Below are 17,141 nucleotides of genomic sequence, written 5' to 3'. Positions count from 1 at the left end.
AAACACCATCAATAATAAGGTTTGATGTCACGTGAATAACTGAATTATTCCCCATTATAAGCATAGATCACCGTGTTAGGCACATCCACACCAATTTCAAGAAGACATTTAGGGCGAAAGCACTTAGGGACCAGCTTTTGATCATGTACTAGGGACAACTTACACTTACGCATTTTAGACAGAGCAATAGAGGGTCCGAAGGGAATGAATTTATGAGCATTTGAGTATGATTTAACCCAAGTATTGGAGTAGAGCACATTTCGCACTAGGTTCAAATATGATATTCTCTTGAATAACTTGTGTGAAGTTTTCAATAGCCACATCTAAGAAGCTAGGACCAAGGGAATTATAACAATGAATGAGACAATGAGGACACAGATGATGAAGAGGATTCGACAAAAGAGAGATGTCATGCACAAAAGTTACATCACTATACTGCCCTACAATTGTAAAAAAAACTTGAGAAATCCAAACAAAAAAGCTGGTTGTATAGCACTAGATGGTCGGTGGATATAAATACCAAGTGGTAGAGCCCATATAGCTAAGTTGTTGTTAATAAGTCCGAATACACATGCTCTTGCAGGAGATGGTAGCTTAGTGGTATTCCTTTGTAGCCATTAAGTGTCGCACTCTATACTATAATAGGGAGAAGCCTGAAAATTACATTGATTCATGTTATAAGGTCATCACTTTCATGGAAACATATAGGAATATCTTGAATCCCACCCATGACAAGGATTCATGGCCTAAAAAGTGACCAAGGCCCCATCATTCCACCTCAGGCAGTAAACAAGAGGAAGGGTAGGAAAACCATGTTGAAGAGGAGAGAGCTAGGTGAAACTAGTGGGTTCAACAATGGAAAGGTAAGTAAGAAAGGATTGAAGATGACATGTGGCGTGCTGTGGTGCAAAAGTGGGGCACAATAAAAGATTCAATGGAGTGTAGAAGGTATGCACATATACTTCTTATTTGCAGTTTTGATTGTATGGCAGTAGTTCATTATCAATTTGATTTAATTATATGCTTATGACTAAAAGGGAAACAAAGGAAGTCCGACACTACATGACCACAGACGAAGAGATGCAACAAACAAACAACCATCGGATCATTATGCCCTGGTATTTACTTCATACATTTTGATTTTGTTTAATTAGTATAGCAGTAGTTCATTGTCAATTTAATATGTTTGACTTTTTCTCCACCAAAAATCCAGCACCATTACTCAACAAAGTTAATCTTTTTCCTCGATAGTGCTCAGATTTTTCTATGTCCAAAATTAGTCACAAGTGGACAGTAATAAATTTTTTGGCGAAAAATTCACATATGGGTGTTGAGGATGATAACAGATCATTTAATTTTTCATTGCAGTTTTTTTCAATCCCTGTGCACACAACACTTGATACGACAACTACAAATCCAAGGGGGAATCAAAGGGGGGATATACCAAGTGAAGAACAAGTTTCTAATGTTCTTTTCACTTTCGAGGTTAGTGTAAATTTAAGGTATTTATTAGCAATGGCCAATTTCCATGAATTTACTTGTGTACATAGTTTACTTGAGTAATTTTAAGGTTTGCAATTCTGTTGGATAATCAAATGTTATTCCTGAATTTAAGGGTGTAGTTTAAGGGTCTCGAGTGTTGCTAGAAAAGGAAAAACAAAGTACTAAATTTAATTTTTATTTTTGCACTTTCATTGTTCATATTGCTCGATATAATTATGTGATTTTTTTAATACATTTAGTTGGTTACAATCCATGTGTAGACAAATTACAGAAGCCTTGGTGCCTCATTAGAAGTGCCTTAATATGGAAGAAATCTTTCTGAACCATCGATCAGATACTCGAGTTGTTCCTATAGTGAAGTCTCGCAGTGAAAACACAACGGGATGGCAAAGAATGTAAAAAGACCAGGGCAATCTTTCGACGGAAGAAAGAAAAAGTGTGGATGCCACAAGGAGTTGGAGCCCACACATGCATTAGATGATTACAAAAAAGTTGCTTGAGCCACACAGTTGCTTGCAACTCCTTGTTTTCAAATGAAGCACCTTGTCTTCTGATTCTCTATTTTTAGTAGGATTATTTTTGTAAAAGCAGCGTCATGCGATTGCCTATTTTTGTAAATCATTGTCTATCCCGACTTAACTTGCGTAAAATTAAGTATGATTACTTTTTGTAAAAGCAATGTCCTACAGTTCCTATTATTGTAAACAAATGTATGGTAATGTCATGCAGAAAATGTTTTAAATCACTCAGATTCTATATATAGCTTCACTTTCTACAGAAATTTTTTTAAAGTACTATTAGATTCTCGGATTCTATAAACTGCTTTAATTTTGTAACAAGTTATGTGAAGTATGGTAAATTTTTGTAACATGCAATGTCTTGCTAGAAAAATTTGTAATGATTCTATAAACTGCTTCAGTTTTGTAACAATTTATGTGAAGTCTGGTAAATTTTTGTAACAAACAATGTCCTGGAGAATATTTTTTAAAGAACTCTATAAATTGCTTCCCTGCAAATTTTAGAGAACATTGTGTAGATTCTAAGTTTGCACTCTCAGATTCTAAGTTTGCAGTTTCAGAGAACATTGTATAGAGCGTATGGGATTTAAATACAATCCTTTCAATGCATTCGATTGACATGTGTATTGTTTTCATCATACAAACTCCAATTTGAGTGTTTCAACTTAATCAAAGTAAAACTACAAATGTTTCAAAAACTCAACCAAAGGTGTATATGTATAATTAAATAAAAATCATCCAACGCAAACCATAGTTGCTAATACAACTAAAAACTTTACAACAAAACAAAAGTCAATTACTGCACAACCATGCAAAAACAACAACCACATCTACAACATGAACAAAAAGCCCTAGATGTGTATCCTCCCACAAACATGTCGTCAATTCACACCAAACAAAAATTACATGGCCACCATCATATGCGATCACTCGTGTCTCCCTTTTTCAGCAAGCCCTTAGCCCTTGTCGGAGACTTCAAAAGCCAAATCCATATTATTGTTGATCACTCACTCTTTGCTCTATTAGGAAGGATAACGCCCACCTCGCCTCCATCCATGGAATGAACAAGGCTAGCTTGCCTCGTTATCATGGTCGCGTGCATCTTCAGCCCACTCTTTCTCACCCTATCTTTGTCCCAATGATGAGCAAGTTGTTGTCGGTTAATGGGGAAAGAAGAAAGTTATTAGATGACTCATATCTTGAAGTCGACAAATGTTTGGGGGTGATGTGGCTAATGATGATGTGGAAGATACAATTGGCATGCGAGTTGGATTTCAAAGTGTCGATGTAAAAATGAGCATCCACATCGAGCACATATGGGACTGGGAATTGTTTTGGTGGTTGTTGCGAGTAGGTTTAGTCTTTTGTTTTGCATTACATAATCCATATTATCTAGGGCTTGACCTGTTCTTTTGTTTTGAATCCATGTTGTTAGTGGAGTGCATGATTCTTGCTTTTAGTTATTGTAGGTTATGCATATAGCCACTTTCATATTCAATAAAGCCGGAGAGTTTTCTTACACTTAACTAGCTTTTAACATCTGGTACCCGAGAGCTAGAAACTCTATCCATTTTTGTAGCTACGACTCAAAATGTCCATCGAAATAGTTTTTCGACTGCCATTCCCGTCTTGATGGCCATTCTGAGCATTGGAGTATGCTGATGGAGAATTTCCTTCATTCAAAAGAGTATAGGAAAATTGTGGAAAATGGAGTTCTTGTTGAGCAGAGGATGCTGATCTCACAGATGCACATAAGAAAGAAATTGCTGACCAGAAATTGAAGGATTTACATGCCAAGAATTATCTTTTTCAGGCTATTGATCGATCTACACTTGAAACCATTTTGACCAAGGATACGGCAAAAGGAATTTGGGATTCATTGAAGCGGAAGTATCAAGGAAATGCCAGAGTCAAGCACGCGCAACTTCAAGCTCTTCCGCAAAGATTTTTGAAGTTTTTGCACATGAAAGTGTTGGAAAAGCGATCGAAATTGGACACAAATTGATGTGTGGTGTTGTTTAGAAAGATCGAATAATAGTGTGATGCACTTAGTTTGGTTATTATTCGCATGTTGTTTGGATTAGCTTTTACTTTGAATCTTTACTGTATTTCTTTGTTGTATTAGCATGTATTATGTGAAATGCTTGACTGGCATTCACTATCAGTAACTCTATATTTTCAGTGTTTTTGAATCAATGAAGTGCATCAATACGAATCATCATATTGAATTGGTTTCTCTTGATTCGATAGAAAGTGTAGTGTGAGATAGTGTGTGTCTTGGTCGAGAGGTTGAAGAACACTATATCCTTACAAAAAGGATCCTATCGGAAAAAGAAGATGAATCATGTGATTGATTATTTTTGCTCATACTCTCACAATTACAAACAAAAATCTGCAGGTCTTGGTGAAAAAGATGAGTGATGTTGTTTAGTCATTAAAAGATTAGTACGCTCCATGTCCTCCAAATTTGATTATGTAGTTTGCTCCATTAAAGAGTCTCATGATCTTGATTCTATGAGTATTGACGAATTACAAAGCAGTCTTCAAATCTATGAACAACGTATGCATGGACATGCGATCGAAAAGCAAGCACGAAGATTGCTCGTGTGGATAATTACGGTGGTTCTAGATATGGTCAAAGAACCCCACATGGAAGAGGAAGAGGTAGCCACTCGACGGGGTATGAACAAAAGCTCTTGTTGAATGTTATTACTTGTCATGATCTTGGCCATTTTTTGTTTGAGTGCCCTAAGAAAAATAAAGGAACCTAAGGATGAGGAAGGAGACAAAGGCTCATTTTTGCGTAAACAAGTGAAGAAATGCTCCTTATGGCTCTATCTTGATCTTGACACAACAATTGGTGAGACTTCATGGTTCCTAGATTACGGATGTAGCAATCACATGTGTGGACGAAAGGAGTTATTCTCACACTTGGATGAAACATTTCGTAAGTCGGTCAAGTATGGGCAACAATTACGGTCTTTGTGTGATGTGCGAAAGGACAAATCCATATAACTATCAATAATGTTACTCAAATTCTTACGAGAGGTTCTATGTGCCTGATCTATGCAACAATCTTTTGAGTATCGGTCAATTGCAGGAAAAATGCCTTGTAATCTTAGTTCAACACAACAAGTGCAAAATCTACCATCCAGATAGAGGGCTTATTATCGAAACTACTATGTCTCTCAACCGGATGTTCATTCTCTTAGCTACCATCAAATGTCCAGTACAGAATTGTTTCCAAATTCTTTCTCAAAAATCCGGATCATCTTTTGGCATTGTCGTTATGGCCTTTTGAGTCTTGATGGACTCAAAAACTCTTCACACCAACAGGATGGTTCATGGATTACCCCAAGCTGAAGAACTCGAGCTAATTTTGCGAGGATTGCATGAAAGGTAAACAACACAGAAGCCCATTTCCTTCAACTAGTACATGGCGACCATCTCAGATTCTCCAACTTGTTCATGCTGATATTTTCGGGCCTATATCTCCTACTTCTAATAGTAAGAAGAGGTATCTTTTGACATTTATTGATGATTTTTAGTCACTGAAAAATCTGGGTGTTTTTCTTAGCGAGATAAATTAGAAGCCTCTCAAGTGTTTTAAACTCTTTAAAAGCAAAAGGTGGAAAAAGACAATGGCTACCTACATTTGTGGTTTGCGCACAGATAGGGGCGGTGAATTTACATCAAAAGAATTCACTACCTTTTGTCAAACCAATGGAATTCAACGACAACTTACTGCGGCCTACACTCCTCGGAGAATGGAGTGGCAGAACGCAAGAATTGCACAATCATGAACATGGTTCGCAATATGCTTACTTGCAAACAAATGCCAAAAACCTTCTGTCCAGAAGCAGTTAATTGGGCTGTACATATCTTGAATCGGAGTCCAACGCTTGCCGTGCGCAATAAGACACCAGAGGAGGCTTGGAGTGGCATTAAACCGTCTGTTGATCATTTTACTGAGGGTGGTGATACTTCATTGGACAACAACACATACTGAGGGTGGTGATACTTCATTGGAATGGGGTCATATGCTCGACAACAATATTCTTGATCACACTCATGATGCTCAGTTAATAAATACTACATCTACAGATCTGGTTGCTAAAATAACTCAAAGTCCAACTTCGGTCGATGATGCTGCTAAACAACATTATAGTGGAGAAAATTCAGCTAAGGAAGTTAATGATCCACTTGAACCTCAATCTTCTAATTTTGTGGAAAGACTAATTCGTCAGCCACCTATATGGATGCATGACTATGAGAGTGATGAAGGACTCTCAGACATTGAAAATCAAGGTAACCTTGCTATGTTTATTGATGAGGAACCTCCAACTTTTTATGATGCAGTACACAACAGCAAATGGCGCTTAGCAATGGATTCAGAAATTGCTGCAATTAGCAAAAATGATACATGGGAGTTGACTGACTTGCCTAAAGATGAAAAAATAATTGGAGTTAAGTGGATATACAAGACCAAACTCAACGAACGTGGTGAAATCGACAAGTACAATGCCCATCTTGTTGCAAAGGGATACACTCAACAACATGGGATTGACTACTCTGAAGTCTTTGTTTTTGTCGCCCGCTTAGACACTATTCGACTTGTCCTTGCTGTTGTAGCTCACAAGGCATGACTATTGTATCAATTAGACGTTAAATCAGCGTTTCTTCATGGAGATCTCAATGAGGAAGTATATGTTGAACAACCACCTGGATATGTGATCAAGGAAGAAGAACACAAAGTGTATAGACTTCGAAAGGCATTGTATGGATTGAAGCAAGCTCCTCGAGCTTGGTATAGTAGAATCGAAGCTTATTTTATGAATGAAGGCTTCAAGAAATGTCCATAGGAACCAACATTGTATCTCAAGCACTCCTCTGTTGGTAAGATCTTGATTGTGTGTCTCTATGTGGATGATCTTATTTATAATGGGAATGATGAATTCTTGTTCACTTCATTTAAACACTCAATGATGCAAGAATTTGATATGAGTGATTTGGGAAAGATGAGGTATTTTCTTGGTTTGGAAGTATTGCAACAGGACAATGGGATCTTTCTTTGTCAATAGAAGTATGCTTGTGAAGTCTTAGAAAGGTTCCAAATGGCAGATTGCAACTCAGTAAATAATCCCATTGTTCCAGGCACAAAGTTAATGAAAGATTTGATGGGAGAGCAAGTGGATTATACTTTCTATAAACAACCAGTGGGTAGCTTAATGTACTTAACCTCCACTAGGTCGGATTTGCTATATGTGGTTGGTCTTCTCAATCGATACATGGCTCATCCTACTACATTTCATCTTCAAGCTGCAAAACATGTGTTAAGATATATCAAAAGGCACCACTACATTTGGTGTGTTTTATCGCGAGGAGGGAACCACCAACTTGTGGGATATTCGATAGTGATTATGCGGGGAGATGTCGAAGATCGCAGGGAGCACTTTAGGTTTTCTATTTTTATTAAGTTCGAGGGGTTGTGTCTTGGTCCTCTGCTAAAACAACCTATTGTCAAAGTCATCTCTGATCGAGCAGATTTATTCTGACATTTGCTTGTGCATGTCGGTGCAGTATGGTTGCGAAGGATGATGGAGCAGCTTGACCAAACTCAAAGTGGAGCTACCATGATATATTGTGATAATAGCTCAACAATCAAGCTCTCTCGTAATCCAGTTATGCATGATCGAAGCAAACATATTGATGTTCGATTTCATTTTCTCAGAGATCTCACTTGAGAAGAGTTAGTCAAATTAAATTACTATTGAACTCAAGACCAACTTGCAGATCTTTTGACTTAGCCATTAAAGTTAGATGCTTTTGAGAAGTTGCATGCACGAGATGGGGAATTTGTAAAGATCCGGTGTAAAGCGATATGATATTAGTTTAAGGGAGGAATGGTGCGATGGAGCTTAGTCTTTGTTTTCTGTTACATAATCCCTATTATCTAGGGGCTTGACCTATTCTTTTGTTTTGAATCCACGTTGTTAGTGAAGTGCATGATTCTTGCTTTCAATTATTGTAAGGCTATACATATAGCCACTTTCATTTTCAATAAGAGACGAAAAGTTTATCCGCCGCTGAAAAAAGAATAAAAGCGGGGTAACCTTTTTATTCAAATCAAAATTGGGATACAAAAACTCACTAAAAGATGCCTTCTTAATCTTTAAACAGTTCAAGAGGCAAGTTAGTTAACAAATTGATCAAAGGGCATAAGCCGAAAGGTACCTTTATAAAAAGTTATTGTCCTATTGAATAGTTGAATCCTGTAATAAAAAGGCTCCAAAAATTATTTCAACTTTTCTTCAATATGTTACAGAAAATCAGAGAAAAGTAGCTAATTTTGATGGTTATTGAATTTTATAAGTGCAATATAAATTTGATATCGCCAACACTTGCTCAGTGCAAGTGGAAAGGCAGAATGCAGTGTATGGAGCATTTTATTATTCATTGTTTACTCAGACTTGATTGGGGTCTTGTTGCATGAGTCATATTCTCTAGTTATCTATAATTATATAACATGAGAGATTTATTATAATGAAATTATAGTTTTTAATGTATCATTTTGAATATATGTGACAAGTCTTCATTGTCCCGTGTGTTAGTTCACTTCACATAACAAATTTTCAAAATTTGTTAACCCACGGTACATTTTTGTATATATATATCTTTCCACAGTTTTTGTCATCTTTATTTAAAAAAAAACATATGATTATTACACCATTGAACCTGATGCATTTTCATATATTTTTCTCTTTTTGAAGGTGCTGCTAGTCTTTGTTAAAAAAACCAACAAAAAGAAATATCAAAGTTTAAAATATTGCATAATTCAATTTTACTTTCTGAACTTTTTAACAGCCTTTATAGCCAACTTCTTCCAGGCTACTAAAAATTGGTACTAGGGTAGTTCATGATAAAAGATTCATGGTAATGTTATTATGTTGCTCCATTATAGAACAATGATTAAAATTGTAAGTTCAAAAAGAAAAAGAATAGGTGATTGTGGTATTTAATTATCTTACTAGATTTCTTTAAAATTAATTTGATCTAACCTAACAAAGTCTAAAAATTAATTTTTATATAAAAAAAGATCAAAATTGAATGGGAATTATCATTAGCAACAAAATTGATAATAAATAACAACAAAAATTAAACTATTATTCAAATTCAAATTCCTAAAATTGATTCTAATCCTTGATATATTTCATCGAGAATTAAATTCCAGATCCAAATCACAAATATATATATATATATATAAAATAAAAAAAATTGAAGTTTTGTGGCATAGAAATAGCAAAAATATTGGAAATAAATATAAATAAAAATTAGCATATTATTCAAACTCAAATTCTAAGAGTTTATTCTACTTCTCTAATATATCCTTGCAGAATTTCAGATATAGTGGCATAAAAATAGCGATAAAATTGAAAATAAATATAATTGATCTATTATACAAAAATTTCAAAACTTTATTTAGCCTTCTCATAATTAATACTTCCTTCGCTTCTTTTTATCTATTGTGAATAACCAAATCTCACAGTTGGTTATTTTACATAATTTAATAAAAAAATTAGTTATGTTTCCAAAATTACCCATAATTTATATCTTCACATCTCTCTCATATTAAATTTTTAAAAAAAAAATTGAATAGAGTGATAAAGTAATTTTGAAAAAAATAATAATAAATACTTCTTTAAATTTAAAAATGACAGATAAAAAAAATGGAGGAAGTATATATTAATTTAAGTCTTCACAAATGCTGAAAATAAGAAAGACAACAAAAATAAATGGGCTGGGTAGGATACTGGGTTGGGACGTCGCGGAAGACAAAAACCTAAGTTAAATCACCTGGAACGTTGTCAAATTTTAAGAAGGAAGAAAGACAAGAACAATGAGTGATAGAGAGAAATGGTTGGATAGAGAGAGCAACAACAGAGGATTGGTACCATCAACCAATGGATTGTTAATTAGGCTAATAGAAAGTGTGATTGATTTACTGTATTAATTCTGGTCAGTCTCACTGTCATTATACTACTATTTAGTATAAATCATGATGAAGACCATTGGATTGATTGGATTTAAATTCAATGTTCGATACAACGAATGTTCGTGGATTTTGAATTTATGAATATTCCTAAATAATAAACTCTCAGTATCAATCGATTAAAAATTATTCGCTTAGTAAAAGACTGAAAAGTTGACTTAAAATCTCAGCTACGCCTTGGCTTTTCAATTTAACATTAATTTAAGGGCCTCATTTTAAAAGTATCATGAGTAAGCCTCAGTAATTTGAAGTATATTAATATATTATGAAACTATTATATTAATTAATTAGGGTCCATTTTATGCTTAGGCTTATATTTTATAATGAATTACCCTTTATCATAAAAAATATAAAGAAAAAAAAAAAATACCCTGCAGTTCCTTAGTTTTTTTCAACTTTTATTTTTCAAAAAAGTTTCTCATGGGTCCATGTTAATTGAAGACCCTAGACTACCTTTTTTTTCCCTTATTACAAATTCCAATATATATATACAAATAATTTTACAAATTAAAATTTATTTTAAAAATTAAAAATTACTTAATTGTATTATAAAATACGAATTAAAATTTATTTTAAAAATTAAAAATTACTTAACTGTATTATAAAACTTCCAAAGATTTTTTGAGTTATTTGAAAATTCAATAAACCCTATGATCAAACATAATTCTCCTTGCCATACTACCATAAGACATTATTTTAAATAAAAAATAAACAACACAAATATTTCTATTAAACATAGATAAAAAAACATATGCTAAATCCATATACACATAATGCCATATTTTAAACATTAGAAAAAAACACAAAATATAAATATAAATATATATAAATTAAATGATCACCCCCAAAAAGCATGCACCTTTTTTTCCCATAATATTCTAAATTATAACAAAACAAATGCTACTGCTTTTTACACCAACCAGAAACCACAGTGCATCAAGACTCACAACACGACAAAAAAAACCCCAAAAAAAAACTTCTGGGCCCCACCTCGTCTCAGAAGCCGATCCCAGCCGCGCCGATCGGCTGATGCCGGCTTTTCCAAAAGCAAGCATCCGGCGCAAGCCGAGCCGATGACCTCATCGGCTCCGACTTACATCTCGTTAGCACAAACGGCTCGTAAGCCGCCATTTGAGCCGCAGCCGCCGCCGCAACCTGAGCCGGCTCAGCCGTGCCAACCAGCTCTTCTCTACCTCCTCCGACAACGGCGGAGCAGGATCTTGGGTCTGTTCTTCAACGGCGGCGCCGGCGGCGGCGGGTACCACTTCCTTCGGCCGCCATTGAAGGAAATCAGTGCTGCAAACCCAGGTCTCTTTGGAGACCTCCATGGAAAGCTTAGGTTCATACATCATCAACAACAAGCAATCAGGGAGCTCTCTCTTGGTCTCCCCTGCTTCCACTTTGCTACAAACTTTCTCTGAATCCATGGCTTTGTTTGGGTTCTCCTCCTTCTCCTCCTCTTTTGCTCTTCTTCTTTGAGAAACTCCAGCTGTGTCTTCTTTCTGTATCCACGGTCGACGAAGAAAAAGCTTGGCCTTTTTGCATCTCTCTCAGTGGAAAAAAACTATGTCTCCTTGCTTCTTTCTCATTGGAAAAAAACTAGTCCTTTTCCTCTCCTTTTTCTTTTGTTTGAGCGGCTCCGTCTCATCTCTCTCTCTTTTGCTTTGGATCTCCTTCTTTTCTCTTCCTTCGATGGAGGAAGATCAGCAGATTCAGTAAAAGCTCTCATCTTTGATCTTCTCTTTTTTTCCCCCATTCTCTTCCAAAACCTCAAACTTTGCTTCCTCTTTCTCTTGTCCTTCTTCTTCTTCTTCTTCTTTTTCTTCCAGGTTTTTCTTATTCTCAACAATGGCTGTTTCAACTTCAACCTTCTCTTCCTCTTCTTTTTCTTGTTCTAGTGGTTGTTCTTCTTGTTCTTCTTCTTTCTCTATTATTGTTTCAACATGAACAGCAACAGCTTCTTCTTCTTCTTTTTGCTGTTGTTGTTGTTCTTCTTCTTCTTCTTCTTCTTCTTCTTCCTCTTCTTCAGCTCCAACTTTGGCAGCAGCTGGAGAACCCCAAAACCTGGTAGCAAGAGCAGCCATTCGAACAGGATCAGACCTGCATCTCATTAACAACAAAGCATTCTTTGGAGGAACACAAACACTCCCTCTGCTCTCCTCCACCTCCACCTCCACCTCCATCTCCACCCTCTCCTTCTCCTCCTCCTCCACCTTCTCAACCACCAAACTCACCTCTCTTCTCCCATTCTCCTGCACAACCAAACCCACAACTTCACCACCTTTCCCTTCCTCACTCTCCTGCACAGCCATCATCCACCCAAACACAGCACCACCACAAGAAGACCCTTTCCTCCTCTTCTCCTCCTCCACTTCAAAACCAGCCTTTGAAGATGAACAAAATGAAGACCTCCCACCACCTCTACACGGAACAAAGCAATTGATCTCCGATCCAAACGAACGCAAAGCCTCACAAAACCCCCAAGGCCTGCACTCCCTCTCACCTTCTCCAACTCCAACTCCAGCTCTTCTAAAGCTGGCTTCTCCTCCACTTCTCCTCTGAGATCTAGACCTCGCCATGGCCGCACCTTGTGCAGCCTTGCACTTGTTCTTCTTTTTCTTAGATTTAACACGGACTTGGCCAATGCAAGTGACTTTCGGAGAGGAAGGCTCAGCAGCTTCAAAAGAGCAGCCTTTCTTGCGTGCGGCGGCGGCGGTGACGGCGGCGGGGAACATGGGGGACTGTTCGCCGGCCTTGACGCTGCCGCTGCTACGGAGGCGGCGGCTGAGGGAGGAGGAGAGTGATGGGGCACCGGTGCGCGCCGGGGACATGAGGGACTTGGCGGAGGGGACACGCATGGTGGTGGCGGCCGAGTTGGAGGTGTTGGAAGGACGGGAGGTGAAGCAGATGAAGAGTTCACTGGCTCCGGAGGTGGTGGTTGCACGGTGAGGGCGGTCTTTGGGTTCCATTGGAGAAGTTGATGGAGTTCATGGGGCGAAGAAGAAGAAGAAGAAGAAGAAGAAGGTAAGGGTTGTGTTGATGGGGAGTGATGTGGGATGGAGACAGATTAGGGCTAAAGAAGGAAGGTTGGTTGGATTGGGGGGGAATTGGTTTGTTGCCATGTGATCCTTGGATTTTATGTTTATTTCATAGTTACCCTTTTATTTAAAGGGCTTAATCATATTTTGATTATTGTGGGTGGGTGTTTGGTTTAGTGCCACTGAGACACGTCTCGGGGTTATGAGAGTGGATTTATAACTCAATTTTAGTATTGACTGAATTAGTGCGACAAGTTATATGATTATTATGTGCGCATACTATTGATATATGATTTATCAATTTTATTATATATATATATATATGAATTTTAATTTAATGTTCTTTACTTTGTAATTAGGACTAATAGAAGGATTGATTTTTAAGTGAAAAAGTGTAAGAAATTATAATGGACCAATGGTTGTTGGATAATTGTAGGGAGATTTAAACAAGTAGTTTTGAATTCTATTGTTTGTAGTTTTGGAGAAAGCTGTGGGTAAAAATTTAAAAATATATAATTATGTTAAAAAAAATCATATTACAAAAATAAGTGTAACGTTGTCTTTTCTTTAGGTCATTCAACAAAAGTTTGATGTATATTGTTAGATTGAAAAAATTAATCAATTTTTCATTAACACAAAACCTACAATGTACAAGGTATATATAGATACACAGTTATATAAATAAGGTAGCTATACAAATATAGATATACAGCTGTATACACAGCTGTATTCCCTAACATATACATGATTTTTAGAGCTTATAATATCATGTTATTAGAATTTTTGAAGAAAAAATTATGTGCAGCCAATTTGGCTAAAAAGCTCACATTGGCATACTACATCATGATTTATGGAAAAAAAAAAATCTATATATAAATTTTAGTTCCATTTTGTTAAATAATAATAATAATAATAATAACTGGTTTTGTAAAAAAAAAAACTAAACTAATAATATTAGTCCCATCACATAAGACACTAGCGTGAAAATTTAAGAATTTTGAGTTCAAATTCTGTGTTTAACGCAACAACCATAACAAATCATGATTATGAGTGCATGATTGCAATCTGACCTCCATATTATCGAATAATGATGCATGCACTAGACGATCAAATTCCCCGATTCATATGCACACTCTTAATTGTATTAAGCTTATTATATTTGTTAATATATATATATTATTTTACTCTTTAATTAAAAAAGTGAAAGTTTCAAAACAAAGGTAGTCCATCTATCTTAAAAAAAAATCAGTAATGGCCATTTATTTATAATTCTCCTCTTTGAATTGAACAGTGGATCTATATTATCATATAATATTGATAATCTGGTTATTTTTATTATAATGTTAATTTATATAATTGAATGTAACTTTGTCAAAAATAATAATAATTGAATGCAATTTTTGTAAAAATTCCTTTTTATTTCTTAACAAGTTTATTTCTTACAATTTCTATTCTAAATATTAATATTATTATATTGTATAATTTTTTTCTATTTAATGAATTTTACCAAATTATTCCCTCATAATTATTATTGAAAAAAAACACACACACATAGAATTTTAAGATAAACTATTGCTTGGTTGTACCATTGAAATGCTATAACCAATGAGATGCTGCAAAAGTACTAGTGGCAATGGGGCCCATTTACATATAATGCATCCCTTGATCAAATCATGATAATGCTTCTTATCTGACGAACACTTGCACCTATAACAAAATCTATTTTGGAAATTTCCCATATACTTTCTAACCAAAGTTTCTCTTTTTTTAATTTCATAACCTGTGGTTTCTCATATTTATAAAAAAATAAAAATAAAAAAATTATCAATGATATTAATTTTTTTAATAAAAGATAAAAATCGTCTATTAATATAAAAACCACCTAAAAATATATATTTTTATATTATATAAATCAGCTTTTTAAAATAAATTAATGATTTTACTATATGAATTAATATCGGCTTAGTAATGATTTTCTCTCAAATTTAAAAACACACATCATATAATCAAGGATCATCTACCCTTGTTTTTGCAATAGTAAAAAATCACAAGGTTTTTAAACTTTGCCCAAATTTCTTTTTATTTTTGTCATAGATATAGTAAAAACTAATAATTAGGTATGTCTTTAGTAAAAACAATTCAATTTTATTATTCAATAAATATATTTAATAATTAAATTTAAAAATATCAATACTTATAACAAATAATATTATTTATTAAAAATAATTTTTCAAATTTCAAATATTTTATCTTTATCAATATTAATTAATTTAAATTTAATCAGTAGAAAACAACCTCTTTGTTTGTTAATATTGGATTCTTTACGTGAGGGTGTTTATGTTCTTAGTAGAAACGACTCAAACTTGCAAATTTCATATAAAATGAGGAGATAAAGCATATCAAGTATTAATAAAGTTCACATCCCAGATCACGCCTTTTAACATAGCTTTTATGTCCATTTTATCAAAAAGTAAATAAATAAATAAAATAATAAAAATAAAAAAATAATCACCATAATATAATACTGCCAACCCAATATTTTTTTAAAAATTCTTTTAGCTCCATGCCTAGACACCACCTTTTATGTTTTTTGTGTCATCAGCTGCACTATAAAATGATCATATATATTATCAGCTTATCTTATTCAATACTTGTATTATTATATATAAATATGTTTTTAAAGGGTTTATAAATTAACAAAAAAGAAAAAAATCCTTTGCTTAAGAAAAACCTACCTAAAAATATTCCCTAGAGAATGAAAACAAGCAGATGAGGCGTAACATGGTCCCTAACAATCAAATCAAATAAGGACTTTGATTTGGGTGTGTTTTAGCATTTGGTGCATCAAGTTGAGTCCAATGCAATGTTCCATTGGCATTGTGTGTGTGTGTGTGTGTGTGTGTGTGTGTGTGTGTGTGAGAGAGAGAGAGAGAGAGAGAGAGAAGAGAAGAGAAGAAGATGTGATTAATGAAAGGCAGGTGTGGTGTGGTGTGTGTGGTGTTGTGACTTGAGAGAGTGGTCCAGCATGCCAATCACGTGATCCACATAAGCTATACATTATGTGGTCAAACTCAGGCATGGGGAACAACTGTGCCACTATCCTCTTCCCTTCAAGACCATCATTAATTAATTAATTAATTAAGCATCTAATTGTTTAATTGTTTGATTAATATGATATGATCTCTTTAATCATGGCTTACTAGACAGAAGGAATTGGAAGAGATGCTGTTGTTAGGATTACAACATCTTGTCTTGATGTGGCGAGTTGTTGATTAACCTAGTTGTTTTTGATAAGTTTGATAAAAGTTGGATCTCCTTTGAGGATTTTAAACGTTCAAATTAATTTTGAGTTTAGTTTTTAAATTTGAATTGATTATGAATAAGGCTTGAAGAATCAAATCAACTTTGACTAAAATTAGTTAGATTACTTGGAATATATAAATCTTTTGTAATGTGTGAATATATATAACCGTAATTGATTTATATGAAAAATAAATTGATTGGATTTTAATTTTGAGTTAAATTAAGTAGAATTTAAATTTTTTTAAATTAAAATTGAACCAAATATATATATATATATATATATTGAGTAACGCTGGCCTAATCATAATTTTGCTTATACAAGATTCTCTCTTTTAATGTTTTTTACCGATAAATTTTTTTATACTTGTTAAATCAATAATCCTTTTATACATAATATATACCCCATGAAAATATGTGTATGTATACTATACACAAAGTCAAATGATACAAAATAAATAAAGCATAAAACAATAATATTAAAAAAAAAGTTTATAGAAACATTATTTCTCCATTTTTTTAATATTATAGGTTTTCAAATTATTTATATGACTTTCATCTTTTTTACAATGTCCTTTAAACCAAAGATTATGGGGTCACTTCTGCCTATTGTTTCGGTTTTCAATCCCTCCTATCTTTAGTGGAAGTGTGGGGTTCGTGGCAAGCATCTCCTAGATCTTTTGTTAAGGAAGTTGGAGAGATTCTAATCCGTGCTATCTTCTGGAATATCTG

General features: G+C 34.4%; 1 protein-coding gene across 1 annotated transcript; it reads right to left on the bottom strand.

Moving 5' to 3' along the window:
- Nucleotides 1-11,783: 11,783 nt before the first annotated feature.
- Nucleotides 11,784-13,206, bottom strand: LOC120256277 (cilia- and flagella-associated protein 251-like). Its single transcript, XM_039263990.1, has one exon. It carries the CDS (start codon nt 13,038-13,040, stop codon nt 11,784-11,786), a length of 1,257 nt encoding a protein of 418 aa, XP_039119924.1. The 5' UTR covers nt 13,041-13,206.
- Nucleotides 13,207-17,141: the final 3,935 nt, after the last annotated feature.

This window comes from Dioscorea cayenensis, unplaced genomic scaffold, assembly GCF_009730915.1.
Source record: "Dioscorea cayenensis subsp. rotundata cultivar TDr96_F1 unplaced genomic scaffold, TDr96_F1_v2_PseudoChromosome.rev07_lg8_w22 25.fasta BLBR01001373.1, whole genome shotgun sequence".
Lineage (NCBI taxonomy): Eukaryota > Viridiplantae > Streptophyta > Magnoliopsida > Dioscoreales > Dioscoreaceae > Dioscorea > Dioscorea cayenensis.
Note: the sequence above shows the minus strand (reverse complement) of the source record. Positions and strands in the feature narration are given on the sequence as shown.

Coding starts and splice junctions, on each gene's coding strand:
- LOC120256277 (XM_039263990.1), bottom strand. CDS start 13,040: ATGGAACCCAAAGACCGCCCTCACCGTGCAACCACCACCTCCGGAGCC.